This window comes from Phyllobates terribilis, unplaced genomic scaffold (genome assembly GCF_046119375.1).
Source record: "Phyllobates terribilis strain yellow unplaced genomic scaffold, ASM4611937v1 Scaffold_2__4_contigs__length_985480577, whole genome shotgun sequence".
NCBI classification, from domain to species: Eukaryota; Metazoa; Chordata; class Amphibia; order Anura; family Dendrobatidae; genus Phyllobates; species Phyllobates terribilis.
Genome location: NW_027362762.1, coordinates 430,490,913 through 430,512,185, shown reverse-complemented (window position 1 = coordinate 430,512,185; position 21,273 = coordinate 430,490,913). Strand labels below are relative to the sequence as shown.

The window sequence follows — 21,273 nt, the reverse complement described above, 5'->3', positions numbered from 1 at the left end:
TAGTGTACTCTGAAGCAGAGGTTACCCGTGAGTCTCTACACCCCTCTGACCAGGCGGAGGACCGCCAGTTGTCTCCAGAACCCTTCGGGGTGCCACCTGGTGGAGAATGGACAGAGACTTTCCTATACTCGGTACCCGATACCTCGCCTGCTTCGTCCAGTGAGTCCGACCTAGTGTACTCTGAAGCAGATGTTTTCTCTGAGCCTCTGCACTCTTCTGACCCGGCGGAGGACCTCCAGTTGTTTCCTGAATCCTCCGGGGTACCACCAGAAAACAAAGAGACAGTGACTTTTCCTCATTATGTACCTGATAACCCGTCTATTTCTTCCTGTGAGCTTGACAAGATGTACCTCGAAGCAGAGATTACCCCCAAGTCTCTGTCCCCCTCCAACCCGGTGGAGGACTTCCAGTTGTCTCCTGTACCCTCTGGGGTGCCACCTGAAAATATGTGGAGAGAGACTTCCTTGTGTGCTGTTCCTGGTACTCCACCCGTTTCGTCTGTTGCTAAGGGTGGCTGGATGGGAGGTAGCATCCTAGCTACCCAGAGGAGACCAGTTTTTCCGGTGGACAGTGGAAGTGATCTCTTCGAAGTGAAGAATTGGCCCTCGAATTCCCTGCGGAAGATTCTGGCAGGCCTGAAGAAGAGGGGGCGTAAGGGGGGGGTACTGTAACATACCTGGCGGCGTCCTTGCATAGTGGTCCATCTCCCACTGTGCAAGAGCGCGCACTTGATCTCCTGTCCAGAATGTCTCTCTGGCTTCCCTCCATGCTGTCTGTTTGTGTCTGTTTCTGCTGCTTAAGGGCGGCGCCCGATCACTTCCTGCTTTTTGTACCTGCTGTGGGTCACACCTCTTGTGCGTCCTCAGCCTATTGCTGTCTGTCACCTGGTATATAGCTCAGCTGCGCCCATCTATCCCTGCCTGAGCATAGTGTTTCATTCAGTGTGTGCTTGCACTCTGAAGGTGCCAGGTCCCGTTCTGTGTTCTCTTGTCTGCCTATCCTGGAGGCTGTATTTCCAGGCCTGTCTGAACACGCTCCTAGCCTGTTCCTCCTGCCTTCTAGGGGCCGATTACCTAGACCTGTTCCTGTATCTTGTCTGACCTGTCTGAACACGCTCCTAGCCTGTTCCTCTCGCCTTCTAGGGGCTGATTACCTAGACCCGCTCCTGTATCTTGTCTGTCCTGTCTGAACTCGCTCCTTGCCTGTTCGTCCTGCCTCTCTGGGGGCCGTATTCCCAGACCCGCTCCTGTATCCCGCTGCAGTGTCGGTCTCCTCCGTACACTCAGTTCCAGTCTGAACTCTCTCCTATCCTTTACCTGTTTTGCCTCTATGTCCGTTCCCTTCCTTTTTCTGCAGAGTCTGAACTCGTACCTAACTCCTGCTTGTTGTCTCTGTACTCCCGTTTGTGAGTTTGTGGTCCACTCGCTACTACACTGCAAGTACCCTGTGGGTGTCTGGCTCTGCCTTTCCCTTCCTGTCTGTTCCGTGTGAACAGAGCCCTGTCCCCCCTACTCAGCCTAGCCTGCTCTGACTCCTTTGCTCACCGCTCCGGCGGTTCTAGTCTGCTCTGTCTCCTTTGCTTATCGCTCCGGCGGTTCTAGCCTGCTCTGACTCCTTGCTCACTGCTCCGGCAGTCCTGTCCTGCCCTGCTTCTGCCCACTGCTCCGGCAGTCCTGTCCTGCCCTGCTTCTGCCCGCTGCTCCGGCAGTCCTGTCCTGCCCTGCTTCTGCCCGCTGCTCCGGCAGTCCTGTCCTGCCCTGCTTCTGCCCGCTGCTCCGGCAGTCCTGTCCTGCCCTGCTTCTGCCCGCTGCTCCGGCAGTCCTGTCCTGCCCTGCTTCTGCCCGCTGCTCCGGCAGTCCTGTCCTGCCCTGCTTCTGCCCGCTGCTCCGGCAGTCCTGTCCTGCCCTGCTTCTGCCCGCTGCTCCGGCAGTCCTGTCCTGCCCTGCTTGTGCTCGCTGCTCCTGCAGCCCCGTCCTGCTCTGTTCTTGCCCACCGCTTCGGGCGTTCCCTCTCTGCTGTGGTTGTCTACCGCATCTGCGGTTCTGTGACCCAGTCTGTACTGGGTCTTAACCTTTCTGTGCTCCAGCCCGTCCTTTCGGCCAGTACCTCCCTGCCTGCATACTCGCCTGTATCCACCCATCTGCATACCTGCCGTGTTTGCTTATATCCACCAGTCTGTGCCAGCCTAACCTGCCTGTTCCTGAGTCCCAGTGTGTACTGGGTCCTATCCCGCCTGTGTTCCTACCTGCTAGTGCCTCCCTGTCTGCACTCTAGCTGTGCTTGCCTGTACCCCTCTACCTGTATTGTTCCTGAGTCCCAGTGTGTACTGGGTCCTATCCCGCCTGTGTTCCTACCTGCTAGTGCCTCCCTGTCTGCACTCTAGCTGCGCTTGCCTTTACCCGCCTGCCTGCATACCAGTCGTGCCTGCCTATACCCTCCAGTCTGTGCGCCAGCCTAACCAGCCTGATCCAGTAATCCCTGTGTGGGTCAACCCCCGTGTCCGGAGTTTGACCTGGAGTAGCACCTGGTCCCTCTGCCAGGTTTCTCCCTGGTGCACTGGCGTCGTATGCCGTCGTGCCATCTTGGTCGGATCGGCCAGATACTTAGTCACGCCCCTCCAGGCACTCTCCGGTTCATGGTCCAGTGGAATCACTACAATCACACGCACACGCCGCTCAGCCCAGGCGTGTGCATAACATAATCCCAATTAATTTGGTCAAACGTCTTTTCGGCATCGAGAGAAAGTAATTTAGAAGGAATTTTTTGCTTTTCTACATGTGAAAGTAAATGTAGTACTCTTCTTGTACTGTCAGAGGCTTGCCTCCCTTTAATGAATCCAACTTGGTCTGAATGTATTAAGAAGGGCATAATTTTGAGTAACCTTTCTGAGATTATTTTAGCTTATACAGTATAGACCAAAAGTTTGGACACACCTACTCATTTAAAGATTTTTCTGTATTTTCATGACTATGAAAATTGTACATTCACACTGAAGGCATCAAAACTATGAATTAACACATGTGGAATTATATACTTAACAAAAAAGTGTGAAACAACTGAAAATATGTCTTATATTCTAGGTTCTTCAAAGTAGCCACCTTTTGCTTTGACTGCTTTGCACACTCTTGGCATTCTCTTGATGAGCTTCAAATTGAGGAGTATTCTTCAGGTTTAGGGACACTTCAGGAAGTTTTAAGAAATTCTGCCTCTGATTATGATCTGGCTTTAATGTGTCATCAAACACTGTGATCCTGCAATGTCAGACTGGAAAGTGTTTCCCTCATGCAGGGACTCCCCATGCCCAGTTGAAGAGTCCTGCATATGTGTGGTGTGAGGATGATATGCTCCGCTGCTTGCATGATCCTCTGTGTCCCCTGCAGAGCGGTCACACTGATTTACAGGGATTTCCTCTGGTAGCGCGCCTGCTGTGAGCTAGCAGGGAGAACTCCGAGGGAACTAAGTGCAGAGCTCGGCGATAGTGCTGTTATTGGTTGACAACGGAGCTGCCCGCTATATTGTCAGCATGGCGCTTCGTGTCATCAAAGAGCCTTGCAGAGCTGCGCGGTGGCACAGGGGATTTACTCATCGCCGTGGATCTTTAAGTGTCAGCGTGCAACGCTTGTTCTTTCCTTTCAGCTAGCAGTTCTTTTCTTCTGACCACGGGTTGTGGTCCTTTTGGGACTTGCTGAGGGGTCCTAGAGGAGGAATGGAGGTCTGGATCGCTTTTCTTAAGTGCTGCTGGCTTGGGAGGAGATATAAAAGATGTGTGGCTGGAGAGCTGCAGCGGCGTTGCTATGAAAGATTGTGGCCTACTTTCTTTCCTCTTGTTTTGAGGCATTTTAGCTCCTAGAGAGGCCCAAGATGACTCAAAATGTTCCAGAGAGGGTCCTGAGGCTTTTAAGTCGAGTAATATAAGTCCAGGTCTTCTGAATTTCCTTCAAAAAAACATACCAGGCTCAGGGTCTGCAGAGAGTCAACAGAGTGCAGCCATCTTGTTCCACTCCCAAGCCATGGCCCCCCACGCTGCGTATTTTCGAAACAATGCAAGTAACCTATTTTAGTTAATGGGTGCAGAAATGGTACAGAAAATCTGCAACACCAAAAAAACTCATCAAAAGCTCATCGTGGAAACATAGCCTAATAAAAATAAAACTCAGGCACACTGGGAAATCAGCTCTTCGAAATATACTTCATTTTATTACCTGATTCTGTAAATATTTTGCTTGGAGTTGTTGAAGAAAAATTGCCTTTAGATAGCATTAAGAGCATAGAATATGAAAAGAAAATACAAGAGTTATATAGTTAACACCCTAGAACTAAGTCAAACAGCAATATCCTTTTTGCGGCAATGTATATAAATTAGTTCATAAAAAGGTCATAACTTTTGGCTGGAAATTCAACCCAAATACACCTTTTCATTTTTTTTTTACCAGGTGTCTTTATTCACTTTTATACAATTTATTGTTTAATAAGTAATTAAATTATATCATTGGGAATGACTGACAGTGTTGTATTGGCTTCTATAGATTGGGAAATCTAGGATTTAAGCAAAACAATTTGCCCAACTATACTTTTTACAGAGAAATGTTGACGGTAAGATTATGGAAATTGTGTTAAAGGGAACTTGTCACCAGAAAGAACTCTATGAACCTGCAGATATGGGGTTAATCTGCAGGTTAAGGCCACGGCCCCACTATCAGTATTTGGTCAGTATTTTTTCTCTGGAGTGGGAGCCAAAACCAGGAGTGGGTGATAAATGCAGAATTGGTGACTTGTTTCTATTATACCTTTTCTCTGATTGTTCCTCACCTGGTTTTGGCTCCCACTCCAAGTGCGTATGCACTTAGCCTAATGCTGCGGGAAGAAAATGAACTTTATTCCTCCCGCAGTATCCTGGTTTCAGTCATGGGGGCAGGGGCAACGCTGTTTCAGTAATCACTCTGAGAATACAGAGCACTGACTGACAGCTGGCCCCAATGCAGAGCGAGTGTCAGTCAGGGCCGGGGACACAGTTGCAGTCACCGCTCTGTATTCTTAGAGCGATAACTGAACCAGGGCCACCCTCGTGACTGAGACTGGAATGCTGCAGGGGGAATAAAGTTAATTTTCTCCCCGCAGCGTTCGGCTAAGTGCAGGCGCTGGGCACGTTAGTAACACTATTAACCTGCAGATTAACCCCATATCTGCAGGTTAATAGCCTTTTTTCTGGTGACAGGTTTCCTGTCACAGGCTTACCACGACAGATATGAGGCAGAAAGCAGCAGTGTCTGAGTTTTCGTACTTCTGCTTTGAGTAGAAGCACTTCTCCCTCTTATTAAATGGTGCTAGTTTCTTTTAGCAGTGCAGGAGTTAATCTGCTCAGCTTTGAGTCTCTGTAACTTCCTTCTTGGAAGTTCTCAGCTGTGCAGTATCAGCCACTCCCCTCTCCTATATAGTCTCTGCTCTGGCAATCTACATTGCCAGTGTTAAGACTTGTACTGCATGGTGAAGAGTGGAGGATTCAGTGTTCGGTAGCGGTGTTTAAGGAGATTTGTTCTGTGACAGTTGCTTGGTGTTTTGGTTGTGTGCATAGTCCCATCCTCTTCTATTTTTGTTTATCTTCCTCATCCCTTTGGTGTTTCCCTCTGTTGTCTGTGAGTACATATTTTGTGTGTTTGGTATTTTATTTTATCCCTGTATGTTCTTCCTTGTTTGTCTGGTTGGTGCATTTACATACACTTTTCCTCCCCACTTCCCTGAGTGGGGGAGGGGACAGATGAGGGCTGATTCAGGAGAACAGCAAGGTACGTGGCCCCAGTATCTTTGCCACCTGAAGTAACCTGTGGAAAAGGAATAGATAGGGCACCCCTAGTGTTAGGGACAGGGTAGATGTCAGACAACAAGATCCTTACATTCCCTTTAAAGAAATTCACTTTCATCTTGTACTTTCAAGCTATGTAAAGATTGTAGACACAAGAAATAATAATATAACAAAAAGGAAGAGATGTAAATTGTATTTACTGTTGTACCTAATGATAGATAATACTTACAGGAAGTGCAGGCAAAAATATCATTACATATTTTTGTGTTAACCTAAAAAAGGAAAATAATACATTAAAATGGAACTTTTCAGGGGTGGTTAAAGCATCTTGGTGCCCTATGCAAGGGCAAAGCTGGGGTGGGTATGCAGTGCATGCCCCGTTGGTCCAGCCAGCATTGGGGCAGCAACTGGCTGCATCTGCCATGACGTCATGCCATAGTCCGATGTGTCTCCCACTGGGAATCATTATGCATCACCCCCAGGAGTAGAATTCAGCTGTTCTCCCAGCCGGTTGTTAAACTGGAACCAGGTCCTAGCATTCAATTATACTCGTGTCTGACAGCTCTAAATACCGGCACTTCTGGCCTCGAGGTGACATGTAGCAGCATGATGAAGAGAAATGATTAGGCTGCTGATGTCATTTCTCCACTGCAGAGGAGTAGAAAATGGCTAGAAGGTAAGCGGTCCAATAGAGCCACGGATACAGAAGAGTTTTATTGGGTGAAGAAGGGGAATAGTGTGAGGGATAGTATGGCGTTAAAAGTTTGAGGGGGCGCTGTATGGAGACTGTGGAGTATGGAGGGACAGTATAGAGAGGGGGCAACATGATGGTACAATGTAAGGGCACACTATGGAGAGGACAATATGCAGAGAGGGAATTTTGTGCGGAGTGGGGACAGCATAGATGCTGGGCAGTATTGTGGGACACAGAGTGAGAGAACAGTGTGATGAGGAGCTCCGTATGGAAATATGGCAGCATTGGGTGAGGACAATTAAGATAAGGACAGTGTGAAGGCTATAAATAATTAGAGTGGAGAGTGAGGCGGTTATAGATAATCAGAGTGGACTGTGTGACATAGTGTTTGGACAAGAAGGAGACGAAAAGAAAGAGAGGAACTCCAATCAAAGAAAATGTCACCTGTAAGGTACCTGGAGGTTAATGTTTTTTCGTGGTACTGCCTGCGTCTCATCAGTACTGTTGTTCCTGTATGGTCCACATTCTGATGATGGCTGGTAACAACAACTCCCAGTATCTCGTTATTAGTGTTAAGGACATACTGGGAGTTTTAGGTTTATTCAATAAAATTGCATATAGAACTGACCTGACATTAAAATTGATCACTGTACTAAGATTTGTTCTTGTAGTCAAGTACTTATTGTCGGTCTGGCAATGTATCTACTGATGGCTCTGGTGTTGTATTTATGTACAAATTATGATTTTGGTGTTGTATTCATGTACTGATGATGATTTTGGTTCATATTCATTTACTGATGATGGTTCTGGTGATGAATACATCACCACAATCATCATCAGTACAGAAATACATAACCAGAACCACCATCAATACATCAACAGAATCACCAACAGTAAAGAAATACATCCCCAGAACCACCAACACTACATGAATACAGCACCAGAAGCATCATCCCTACATGAATATGTCACCAGAACCACCATCAGTACAGAATACTGCAGAAGAACCACTGTCAGTTGTGTTGCAAGGTGTATTTGCCACATGACGGCCACAATCACCATCAGATGTATCCTTTTATCTATATTGGAATCTGTTTGGTGTCCATTTGGGTATTCATCAAATGCTGGACATCTTAATTGAAAGCAAACGGCTCTCATTATAATTAAACTATATTATAGGATATCAGAGATGAAAATCACTATTTGTCCCTGGTATTGTGTAAATGGTCCACAAACAATGAGTGATTCCTATATCTAACTGTGAAATTTCACCTCCTGTTAAGCCTCACCCCTGAAGTACCCAACTTTTTGAAACCTTTTTTTCTGTTTTTTTTTTATGCAAAATGGACAATTCTAATAGAAGTGGTCTTCATAGCTTATTACCTGACACATCGAGAAGGGAGGGGCGATGCATTCTTGTCCTGTTACCTTAGTCTCTGACCCATTCCTTTGCTTGAGAGTGGGGGACGCCATTGGCCTCATCTGCCTAGGGCACCAAAATAACTTCTTCTAGCTTTGCTCCTAGTATCTTATTATCATTGTTAAGGACAAACTGTGAGTTGTAGGTTTATGCGACAGAATTATATGTGGGGCTGACTTGACATTGCAATTGATCGCTACACTAAGCTTGATAATTTATTCATGTATTGATGGAGGTTGTGGTGCTGTACTCATGTACTGAAGATGGCTTTGGTGCAGAATTCATGTACTGATGGTGGTTTGGTGATGTATTCATGAATTGATGCATTATTGGTGTTTCTGGTTTTGTATTCATGTACTGATGTTGCATCTACTTCTGTATTCGTGTACTGAAGGTGATTTTGGTTAAGTATTCATTTCCTGCTGGTGTTTTTTTGTGAAGTATTCATGTACTAATTATATTTCTAGTTATATATTTCTGTACTAATGGCGGTTCTGATACTGTATTCCTTTACTATTGGCTCTGATCCTGTACAAATGTAGCAATCTATAATTTGTCAGATAATATGATACATGGTTATATTAATAAAGTAATGGGCCATCTGACAAGTTCGGGATTATTACATCTATATTTATGTTGGTAGCATTAATTATAAATTGTACACTGTAGCGTACCAAATCCTAACGTGTAACATGCTCACTGTCAGGATTTGGTGTGCCTGTCGATTCCAGTGGTCATCATATGACCACTCATATGCGATTTTCATAATTACGGTGACATGTCAACTAGCTTCTCTCAATAAAGCAAGAAATGTCGTTTTTCACTGAATATTAAGAGAATCAGGAAGACAAGCTAGTGTGCGCGTAACCGTAAATATGCAAATGAGCAGTCACAAATGACCAATTGAAGGTGAGTGGTCACGTGGAGACTACTCACACTGCTTAGTGTATAAAAGCGGGAACCAAACTAAATTTTTGCTTTTGTACTTTTATTTTTTCCTCCCCTTCTTCCAACAGCCAAATCCTTTTTATTTTTCCATCAATATAGCCTTGGGAGGGGTTTGTTTTTTATGTGACAAGTTGTTCTTTTGAATGGCACCATCCATTTTATCATGTGATGTGTACTAGAAAATTGCAAAAAAAAGAGCTGCAAACTTCAAAAAAGAACAATTCATCAATTTTTTGAGGGGTTTTGTTTTTACGGAGTTCATTATTTGGTAAAAATGATTATGGCGATAACAAACATGCACTTTTTTTTTTTACTTAAGTGGTAAAAAAAAATAGAAAAAAAAAAGGGATTGATTTTTGTGTGCTGAGTTGACATTATTGATACCATTTTGGCCTGGGTCCTGCTCTGCCCCTATCTATTGAGGCCTGCTGGCACATATATGTGGATCTCTAGTATTGAACCTAATTGGGTACACCTTGTCGAGGTGGGAAGGCTTTTATGCTTTTTTGCTCAAAATAGTGTCAGCTAAGTACCCTATGTTATTTACATGTACTATTACTGTTTACTTACTGCAGGGTATGTTCTCATTTTGTTTTCATCTTAAGTTTTGTTTGTTTATGGCCACAGTATGAATGTGCACCTAAACAATGTACTTATACCAACATGTGCTCCAGCTCATTTCACTGTTTTTGATTCCATTTTGGGGTAGATATAACAATTTGATTGCATCTAAATGCATTTTTTTGCGGTGTTGCAATGGCTAAAAATTACCCCACAATTTTGGAGTTTAATTTTTTTTTCTCATTGCCGCATTTAAAAAATTGGGTTAATTAATTTTTATATTTTGTAAAGTTTAGGTTACAAATTAAGAGAAGTCCAAGATGAACTACTGCTTGATCCTCGCTGCCTATTATGATATCCATTTCAGTTACTTAGACACTCAAATTTGTCTACGCAATTTTCAAGATGTCAATTATTCAGAAATATTAAAAAAAATGAAAAAAATAAAAAAATAAAAAAGTAATATATTGTACCCATAAATAAATAATCTTATGAAAAAAAATAAACCAATAAAAGTACACATATTTGGTATCGCCGCATCCGGAACGACCTGACCTATAAAACTGTCCTGCTAGTTAACCCCTTTAGTGAACACGATAAAAAAAATAAATAAAAAACAAAACATAAAACTATGTTTTATCATCATATCGCCAAACAAAAAATGGAATAAAACGCGATCAAAAAGACGAATGTAAATAAAAATGGTACCACTGAAAACATCATCTTGTCCCGCAAAAAACAAGCCACCATGTAGCTCCAACGGCCAAAAAATAAAAAAGTTATAGCTCTCAGAACAAAGCGATGCGAAAACAATTCTTTTTTCTATAAAATAGTTTTTATTGTGTTAAAGCACCAAAATATATAAAAAAATATAACTGTAGTACCGCTATAAACGTACTTACCCAAAGAATAAAGCTACCTTATCAATTTTACCACACGCAGAACGGCATAAAAAAACCCTCAAAAAACCAATTCCTGAATTGTTGGTTTTTGTTTATTCTGCCTTCTAAAAATCAGAATAGAAAGCGATCAAAATATGTCAAGTGCCCAAAAATGGTACCAATAAAAATGTCAACTTGTCCCGCAAAAAACAAGCCACCACATGACTCTGTCGGCCGAAGTATGTAAAAATTATAGCTCTCAAAATATGGAGATGTAAAAACTAGTCTGCAAAAAAATCTTTTAGTGTGTGACAGCTGTCAATCATAAAAATCCAATATGAATCTGGCATCACTGTAATCACACCGACCCGAAGAATAAAGTCGTCTAATCACTTAAACTGCACGAGGAACGACGTAAAAAATAAACTTTAGGGTTAGGGTTGTGCTAGGGTTAGGGTTGTGCTAGCGTTAGGGTTGTGCTAGGGTTAGGGGTGTGCTAGGGTTAGGGTTGTGCTAGGGTTTGGGTTAGGGTTGTGTTGGGGTTAGGATTGGGGTTGGGCTAGGGTTGGGGTTGGGCTAGGGTTAGGATTGGGCTAGGGTTAGGATTGGGCTAGGGTTAGGGTTGTGCTAGGGTTAGGGTTGTGCTAGGGTTAGGGTTGTGCTAGGGTTAGGGATGTGCTAGGGTTTGGGTTAGGGTTGTGTTAGGGTTGTGGTTGGGCTAGGGTTGGGGTTGGGCTAGGGTTAGGGTTGGGCTAGGGTTAGGGTTGTGCTAGGGTTAGGGTTGTGCTAGTGTTAGGGTTGTGCTAGGGTTAGGGATGTGCTAGGGTTTGGGTTAAGGTTGGGCTAGGGTTGGAGTTGGGCTAGGGTTACGGTTGGGCTAGTGTTAGGGTTGGCCTAGCGTTAGGGTTGTGCTAGGGTTAGGCTAGGGTTAGGGTTAGGCTAGGGTTAGCGTTAGGCTAAGGTTAGGGTTAGGCTAGAGTTAGAGTTGGACAAGGGTTGGGCTAGGGTTAGGGTTGGGCTAAGGTTAGGGTTGGGGTTGGGATTTTTTCAGAAGTAAAGAAAAAAATGTCAACAATATGGCGACTAATGTTGAGCGCAAGTGCTCGCTACTTGAGTTTGCATCGGGTGCTCGGGTATGCACCAAGTATAGTGGGTGCTCGAGTGACATGCTCGAGTCTCCGCCCCAAATGTTTTGCAGCTGTTATACAGCCAAGAAAACCTTGCGGGGATTGCCTGCCATGCACGAGAGATAACCATGAAACATGCGGGCAGGGACTCGAGCATTTCACTCGAGCACCCGCGATACTTGGTGCATACCTGAGCACCCGATGCAAACTCAAATAGTGAGCACTTGCACTCAAGACTAATGACAACTTATTCAATATGATGACCTAATGTTATCAAATTCTGTGTCGTACCTCTGGGCTCAAAATGTTCACTATACCCCTTGATAAAATCCTTGAGGGGTGTAGTTTCTAAAATGGGGTCACTTGTGGGGGGTTTCCACTATTTAGGCACATCAGGGGCTCTCCAAAGGCGACATGGCATCCGCTCTCGATTCTAGCCAATTTTGCATTAAAAAAGTCATACATTGCTCCTTCCCTTCTGAACTCTGCTGTGCGCCCAAACACTGTATTTTCCCCACATATGGGGTATTGGCGTACTCAGGAAAAATTGCACAACAGTTTTTGGGGTCCATTTTCTCCTCTTACCCTTGTGAAAATAAAAAAAATTGGGGCTAAAAGATAATTTTTGTGGAAGAAGTTTGATTTTTTTATTTTCACGGCTCCATGTTATAAACTTCTGTAAAACACTTGGGGGTTCAGGGTGCTCACCACACATCTAGATAAGTTCCCTGAGGGGTCTAGTTTCCAAAATGGTGTCACTTGTGGGGGGGTTCTACTGTTTAGGCACATCAGGGGCACATACGCTCATTATTCAAGCAAATTTTACATTCAGAAAGTAAAATAGCGCTCCTTCCCTTCCGAACCCTGCCATGCGCCCAAACAGTGGTTTTCCCGCACATATGGGGTATCGGCTTACTGAGGAGAAATTGCACAACAAATTTCATGGTGCAATTTCTCCTCTTACCCTTATGAAAATGCAAAATTGGGGGCTGAAAAACATTTTTGTTGAAAAAATGTGAAAATTGTATTACTACGGTTCAATGTTATAAACTTCTGTGAAGCACCTGGGAGTTCAGGGTGCTCACCACACATCCAGATAAGTTCCCTAAGGGGTCTAGTTTCCAAAATGGGATCACTTCTGGGGTGGTTTCCACTGTTTAGGCTCATCAGGGGCTCCCCAAACGTAACATGGCGTCCGCTAATTATTCAAGCAAATTTTACGTTCAAAAAGTCAAATGGCGCTCCTTCCCTTCCGAGCCCTGCTGTGCGCCCAAACAGTGTTTTTTCCTCACATATGGGGTATCTGCGTGCTCAGGGGAAATTGGACAAGAAATTTTGGGGTCCATTTTTTCCTGTTACCCCTGCGAAAATAAAAAAATTTGGGTCTAAAGTAACATTTTTGTGAAAAAAGTTAAATGTTAATTTTTTCTTCCACATTCCAAAATTTCCTGTGAAGAACATGAAGGGTTAATAAACTTCTTGAATGTGGTTTTGAGCACCTTGAGGGGTGCAGTTTTTAGAATGGTGTCACTTTTGGGTATTTTCTGTCATAAAGGCCCCTCAAAATCACTTCAAATGTGATGTGGTCCCTAAAAAAATGGTTTTGTAAATTTTGTTGTAAAAATTAGAAATCGCTGGTCAACTTTTAACCCTTATAGCTCCCTACTAAAAAAAATGTTGGTTCCAAAATTGTGCTGATGTAAGGTAGACATGTGGGAAATGTTATTTATTAACTATTTTGTGTAACATAGCTCTCTGATTTAAGGGCATAAAAATAAAAATTTAGAAAATTGCAAAATTTTCAAAATTTTCGCCAAATTTCTGATTTTTTTACAAATAAACGCAAGTGATATTTAAGAAATTTTACCACAATCATGAAGTACAATATGTCACGAAAAAACATTCTCAGAATCAGGGGGATCCGTTGAAGCGTTTCAGAGTAATTACCTCATAAAGTGACGGTGGTCAGAATTGTAAAAATTGACCTTGTCATTAACGTGCAAACCACCCTCGGGGGTAAAGGGGTTAAGGCATAACCTACATTTTAATTTTTATTTCATAAATCAGTAGTATACATGAAAATAAACAACTTTGTAATATATTTTATCAGAAAAATCTGCTTCTTTCTTTGCCAAAATGAATCAGTCATTTTCAATATTCTCAATTCTGAGGTAAAATCTGTATTCAGTGAAGACAGACTTTCCCACTACTGAGATATAATCTCATCAGTAGCACCTGCCATCTCCTATCTAGATAGAAAGGAGAGGAGGAGAGAGGAGCTCTGGCTCTAGCTCCTCCATCTACATGGAATTGGATCCATAGCAGCTGCCATCTCCTATCTCAGTAATGGGAAAGTCTGTCTTTACTGACTACAGATTTTACCTCAGAATTGAGAAATATGATAATGACTGATCAATTCTGGCAGAGAAAGAAGCAGATTTCTCTAATATGATATTTTAGAAAGTTGCTTATTTTAATGTGTATTATTGATTTATGAAAAAAAATTATATCAACGGTTACTTTTTAACAATGCTATTCAAACGAAACAACCCCTTCTCGGAAAAAAAAGTTGTTCTTGTTGGTCATCAGCTTATTAGCAGGCCGTGCTGCTAAAAAGATTGCTTTAGCATACACTGATTATGTTTCATATATTTTAGAAAATGATATATATTATGAAATTATTTTTTTTACCTGGCAACATCTGGATTCTGTTTGCAGAGAAGCAATATGTGTTCTGTGTTAATGAAAATAGCCCAGCAAGGGAAACAGCAGAGAAGCAGAATGAGAATCCCTCTCTGAAGTATTGTTCCCACACGTTTTAGGTTTTTACTTCCGAATGTCTGTGAAAATGAACAGAATAGGGCTTAGTCTTAGTTGCCATGAAAGGGGCAGCCTAATGAAGAAAACTCCACTATATTTGCCCTATTAGCCATATACCTATTCTAGCGGACTACAGATGTATTATATGGAAAGCCATTCATTTTATTGTCTGCCGTATCTTATTATAAATGCTTGGCTGGTTCCGGCTGTCACCTGAAAAACCATCAGCTTCCCATGTTTGTCAAAAGTATGATGTGAGGTGAACAAGCTATCTTTAGAGTGGTCACATTTTGAAAAAAGTTATCTTAGAATTGACAATCCCTTTAAGATCTACTTCAGATTGAAAAGTGGAATCTCCACTCTTGTCGACATCTTATTCACTATCCCTATTAGGCCACGTTGACACGTTCAGTATTTTCGTCAGTATTTGTACGCCAAAACCAGGTGAGGAACAATCAGAGGAAAAGTATAATAGAAATACGTCACCACTTATGCATTTATCACCCACTGGTTTTGGTTTACAAATGGTGACCAAAAACTGATCATGTGAATATGGACTTACTCAAAACCACAAGTCATTGAATACTTAAAAAAATTGTGATGACAGGAATATTTTCCATTACTTATTTAGATCCACTATATATTTTTCTTGACCTAAATATTTAGTGCTAGCTGGGTATATATTCTCATGTACACATATAAATATACAGTGGGGAAAATACAGTGGGGAAAATACAGTGGGTACGGAAAGTATTCAGACCCCTTTAAATTTTTCACTCTTTGCAACCATTTGGTAAATTTTTCTCATTTAAGGACACTCTGCACCCCATCTTGAATTTTTGCAAATTTATTAAAAAAGAAAAACTGAAATATCACATAGTCATAAGTATTCAGACCCTTTGCTCAGTATTGAGTAGAAGCACCCTTTTGAGCTAGTACAGCCATGAGTCTTCTTTCTGTGTGATAGCAGAAAGTTTGCATGGCTCGCAAGGACCCCATGCTCACGCCAGCACATGTCAGGGCCCATTTTATGCTGTTGGTCAGCTTTAAAGTGACTAGGGTATAATATGTAGCAACCAACATATTATTTTATATTAAAGCTGATCGACAGTATAAAACTTGGCTAGAGTATCCTTGTTTTTCTTAAATGTGGCAGTAATATACGTGTAAACATTCTGCTATCACACTTATTTCATGCAATAAAATGCAATTTATTTACTTAAAAATCATACAATGTAATGTTTTAGTTTTTATTTTTAGATTCTGTCTCTCATAGTTGAAGTGTACCTATGATAAAAATTACATACCTCTCCATTCTTTGTAGGTGGGACAACTAGCAAAATTGGCAGTTTATTATTTTCCCCATTGTATGTATACATGTTGTGAAGCAGTGATGGGAGTCATATACGAGGGTCGTTACATGTCTCCCAAGATGTGTCTGGAGACATACTGAACCCACTGGAGAGCGTTGTAATCACAGCCACAGCTGTGGTTACAACACAAATTAAATGTAAGTGTTAACTGGGTCAAGTTATTTGACCAAGTCAGGTTTAGAAACACTTGATATAGGATTTTATTTTTGAAAAGATCTTTAGTAAGGTAGTGTGATGGATCTTTCCCTCCAGTCCAGGTCTTGCCAGTGGCCCATGGCTACGGTTTACATGGATTGTCATGGACCTGGCAGGTCCAATAGTAAAGTCAGCCCATGGCCACCAACACATATTAGTGGTAGTGCATTATGCTACTCGTTACCCTGAGGCAATTCATCTTCATCATACTTTGGCGAAACTTATTGCCCAGGAGCTGTTTTCCATGTTTTGCCGCTTTGGGCTACCTAAGGAGATCCTTACGGATCAGGGGACTCCTTTTATGTCCAAGGTGACAAAGGAATTGTTTAAACTGCTCCAGATCAAGCAGTTGCGCACATTGGTGTGTAGTGGAGAGATTTAGCAAAACACTAAAATATATGTTTAAAAAAATAGTATCCAAAGATAGGAAGAATTGGGATATGTTGCTGCCCTACTTAATCTTTCCCGTCTGGGAGGTACTGCAGTCCTCAACAGGATCCTCTCTGTTCAAACTATTATATGGCAGACATCCCAGCGGCCTACTGTACATTGCCAAAGAGGCATGGGAACAGGAGCCTACTCCCCATAAAAGCGTGATAGTGCATGTTATGAGTATGCAGAACCGGCTGTAATGCCTATAAAAAAGGAACATCACCTAGTTCAGAGCTGAGGGTACAATAGAAAGGCCACAGTCAGGTCCTTTAAAAAAGGGGATAGAGTATTGCCTTTGGAGTCCACCGCAGAAAGTAAGTTCATGGCCCAGTGGCAAGGGCCATATGAAATCCGGGAAAAAGTCGAAGAGGTGAATTACAAGATATATCAGCCGGGAAGAGGAAACCTGAGCAAATATACCATGTAAATCTATTAATCCCTTTACCCCCGAAGGTGGTTTGCACGTTAATGACCGGGCCAATTTCTGCAATTCTGACCACTGTCACTTTATGAGGTAATAACTCTGGAACGCTTCAATGGATCCCAATGATTCTGAGAGTGTTTTTTCGGGACATATTGTACTTCATGATAGTGGTAAAATTTCTTCGATATGACTTGCGTTTATTTGTGAAAAAATCGGAAATTTTGCGAAAATTTTGAAAATTTCGCAAAATTTTCAAACTGTCAGGGAAATATTGAGAAACATTGAAAATATTCTATACTTTCTCCCTCTGAAGCCCCTCTCACCCCTCCCTTAGCCATCTTTTGTCACAAGAGGAGAGCTGAGAGCTCTGTCTGTATGCAATTAACACACGCCTGGGAAGTGCCCTGTAAACAAATGCCAGCCAAGAAGTGCTACAACCAAATTAAATTGCGAAGGTCTTTCTCCCTGGCAGAAGCAGAGGATGATTAGACATAGGCTTGCGATCAATTTACGGCACCAGCACCGATACGTAATATGGAATAGCTCAAGTTCCATAATTTTGATAATAATGGGACCCATATTTTTAGTGGCAGGGTCAACCAAGGAACAAGATGCTTATTTTTTTGTAGCTGTAAGCCCTTCCGGGGAGCTGTAGCGCAAGAGCACTAGAATAACGGATCGCAGCTACACATTGTGTGGTCTCTAAATGAAGGTAAAATCATAATAGAAAAAATGGTATCACTTTTGGGCTTCTGGGATCAACCAGTGATAAGTTATCCCAAAAAAACAGATCTCTTAATAAAAATGTGCAGGCTGGAGTCCAGCCCTGTGATGTCAGCAGAGGGGGTGTGTGGTCAGGTCTCCCCTTAGGCATCAAAGAATCCACGGAGGATGGATGAGCACTCATGTTGGAAGTTACATATTTTGTGTAGCACGGGTCACGTTTGCTGAACGAGCCTCGGAGTGCTTCCCTCCACCTACAATGAATCGTCGCAGCCATCTTTATAGTAAGTCTCTTCTTTAATCCTGTTTATTTTGTGTAACTGAATATGTATTGTAATGTCCACTTTTGTAACATTTTGTATATTTTTCATAACACTACCTCCCTTTTGGATTAAACATAATAGGTCTGCTTCATTTGTCCTGTAATCGTTCCCTCCCCCGAAGCCATATGCTACCAGAACGCAGGCATCCAGCCAGGCCTGTATTATATTTAAAACTCGGCCGGTGGTGGCAGTGAATAATAATAATTGGGCTATTGTGAAGCCGGCAGTGACATACGGGGCGTGTACACATATTCCATGTGTTGGAATCCGGAGGTGTGACGTCATACGCTCACTGGTCGCTTGCCGATATCTACGTAGTGAGTAGTCTGGATCGTGGGCTCATGAATCCCTGACGAAATCCTGACAGAGTGACGGCAATGGTGAGATATTGTGTGATCTCCCCGGTGTTGTCTCTGTGGAACCCTGACAAATTGGTGGCAAGCGGTGGGATATTACAGAACATCAGTGGCTGGATTGAGCAATCATTCCTGTCACTGAAAACTTGCACGGTTCTTGCGAGAATTCTGTGCAGAGTTTTAAGAAATCAGACTCAGTGTTTTAAGATTTTTTTATCTAGGACATTACTGTACATGTAGCAGTTGCATCCCCTCCCTTCTTTTGTTTTTCTGTCCTATCTTTTATTTGGCAATGAGGTCACTCTCTCGGCCTTCTGTGAGCTGAGACAGATTGACTGCAAAAACAAGGCCCAAATGTTTGCTGAACTGTTACAATGTGCCGCAGAGCCAGTCCGATGATAGAGCCCTGATGATGGGGCGACAAGCCAAGACCCAGATGGCGCTGACACAGGGGTCCCACCTGTGATTGCCAGCCAGATCCGCAGACAGGGTAGTGTGGACCTCCACCTGCAGATGGCCTTGGAGCTGCTCGCCGCAGACGATCGTGACGGACAACTGCAGCTGATCCTGAAGTTCCAAGAGTGAGAAGAGCAATAAGAAGCTGCCAAGCGGGAGTGACAGTACCAGCTGGAGCTAGCCCGGATTCAGAAGGAACCATCCTCTACACAGGCCCATGAGTCCAACAGTGCTAACGGTTTTAAACCCCTCTCTGAGCATTTTCCTATAATGGAGAATGATGGAGACTTGGACACATTTCTGCGAGGGTTTGAATAAGCCTGCAGGCAGTATCAGCAGCCTGAAGCCCAGTGGTCAGGTATTTAACCCCCGGGCTCTGGAAGTGTTTTCTTCTCTCCCTCGAGAGCACGATGGAGACTATGAGGCAGTCAAGCAGGCCCTGATAAAAAAGTGCCATCTGATTCCGGAGGTTTTCCGGAAAAAGACAGACCATGTGCCAAACAACAGCCTCCATTTTATAGGCTTTTAACTACACACAGAGGTGAGGTATGTGGGTAGCTAGACCCGCCCATTTCTCTAAACTACCCGTAACCCGGTCCCAGGCGCACCAAACAAACCTCTTAGAGCTTACGTGCACTAGAGAAACACTCCGAGTTACATCACAGAGGACAGCCATCTCTGTGACACATACAGTACCTCCCATCAACTATCCGACCATTAGCCACCTTACAGACTAGTGGACCAATGCACGTACAGCGGTGTCCTTGGCTGTAAGGGATGCAGACTTTTTCCATCACGGAGCACCGGTTACGTCAATCTCATTGTGTTCTATTAGAAATTTGCTTTCTGTGTATTGTCAGAGATTTGCTTGCTTGTTAGTTTAGCCTCAGGAATCAATGTTTCCATTCAGTGACAGTAAACAGAGGAAGACATGCAGGCTGGATGTTATGCATACTAAGGACAGACCTAAGATTGGTAATCAATGAAAGCAATCAAGCCATTGTTCTCCCAGCCACTAGTCCCATTGTGTGGATGGGGATTGTAAACCCAAGGGAGCCATCACCACATGGGGTCTCACATGCAGTCCCAGGTGACGGAGTTCTTGAATATTCTTCATTCTTTGAGCTAAAAGAAAATGTTTAAGGGGGAGGGTGTGAACACTTCTGCCCATCCAGGGGGCTGATCCCAGCAGGGGAGGGAGGACAATTAAGCCACGTGTTTTAGTGAGAATGACAAGTGAAATCAAGGGGCTAGGATCGATTGCTGAGATCCTGATGTTAGAACTCTCCTGTTAGTTTTTTTTTAGTTTGCTGGTCACATGACCATTTTTGCCTATTTAATCCGGCTCCGCCCTCCTGGTCTTGCTGGACTTCATTGTATTTACTACTCTTGAGCTAGCTTGGTGCTCTGTTGCCGTTCTCTGTTAGTTTTGCTAGGTCTTCTGACCTCTATGCTTTTTGTTGTGTGTTTGTCTTTGACTGCTACTATTTCTGCTAGGAGGTGTCCAACTTATCCCAGTCCCTAGTTCTTGTAGGGATCCCTCCCTCACATCTATAGGTCTTCGTTCAGACTAGCCGAGGACTTTAGCGGGTCTGATCGCAGGATCAGGTTCCCCGTTACATCGTAGGGATCTAGTTTAGTTCTATTGTAGGGACAGTTCACCTGTCTTTCCTTAGTCCCTGTAGCAGATCATAACAGTAAGTCCAGCCCTAAAAGAAAAAAAAAAATTTTTCTCTAAGGAAAGACCTCCAGTTTTCCATCATGGTCTCGGTTCAAGATTTGGCTCAACGCTTGCAGGGACTCTCTCTGGAGGTGGCCAAGCTCCAACAACACGTGAGTAGCTGTTCTGGAGCACATTTTGTGGAACCAAAGGTACGTTTGCCTGATTTATTTTTTGGCGAACAACAAGATTTTTTTTTCTTTTAAAAATGCTTGTTTATTGTATTTTCGTTTGAGACCCGGATCCTCTGGTGATGAATCACAGCGCATAGGGTTCATAATGTCACTTTTGCGCAAAGATCCTCAGGGATGGGCCTTCTCTCTCCAACCTAGTGATCCATGCTTTAGATCAGTGGATAGTTTTTTTTTCTGCTTTGGGTTTGTTGTATGATGATCCTGATCGTGTCTCATCTGCTGAGTCTGAATTGAGACGTTTGAGGCAGGGATCAGGTAATGTGGAAAAATATTGTTCTCACTTCCGTCGGTGGTCTGCCCAGGTGGGGTGGAACGATTCAGCTTTGAAAAGCTTGTTTCTTGCAGGGCTAGGTGAAAGGGTTAAGGATTTACTGATTGCTTATCCCACACCTGGAAACTTGCAGGAGGCTATGCAATTAGCTATACGGGTGGACAGGAGACTGCGTGCAAGGGTTAATGAGAGCAAATCCTCTGCTATGTCAGCTCCGAGTCTTGAGAGGGTCTGTGCTGACAATGGAGAGCCGATGGAGATTGGAGCGATGACACCCCGCTCTCAGGAAAAAGATCGCAGGCTTTCTGAAGGCTTGTGCTTCTATTGCGGAAATTCTGGTCATTTTATTAAGAACTGTGTGCTTCGTTTGCCTGTTTAAATTCTAAGGGAGTATTCCTATCTGCCACTACTGCTGCTCAGGATGAATTAATTGAATTTCGGGTATTTGTGGATTGTGGTTCTACTCTGAATGTGATTGATGGGGGATTCTTGGAAAAACTTAGATTAGAACCTAAAACTTTGTCATCCCCTATTGCTGTGGTTTCTGTTGATGGC

The 21,273-nt window shown here is 43.2% G+C and overlaps 1 protein-coding gene across 1 annotated transcript in view; it reads right to left on the bottom strand.

Annotated features, from left to right (window-relative positions):
- Window positions 1–21,273, bottom strand: part of LOC141246090 (multidrug and toxin extrusion protein 2-like) — a 354,159-nt gene that overhangs the window by 74,951 nt on the left and 257,935 nt on the right. The window contains exons 6-8 of the mRNA XM_073669113.1: window positions 14,123–14,271; window positions 6,030–6,072; window positions 4,203–4,247 (exon numbers count right to left, since the gene is read on the bottom strand). Coding sequence (XP_073525214.1) covers window positions 4,203–4,247; window positions 6,030–6,072; window positions 14,123–14,271 — 237 coding nt within the window. The remainder of the gene's footprint in view (window positions 1–4,202; window positions 4,248–6,029; window positions 6,073–14,122; window positions 14,272–21,273) is intronic.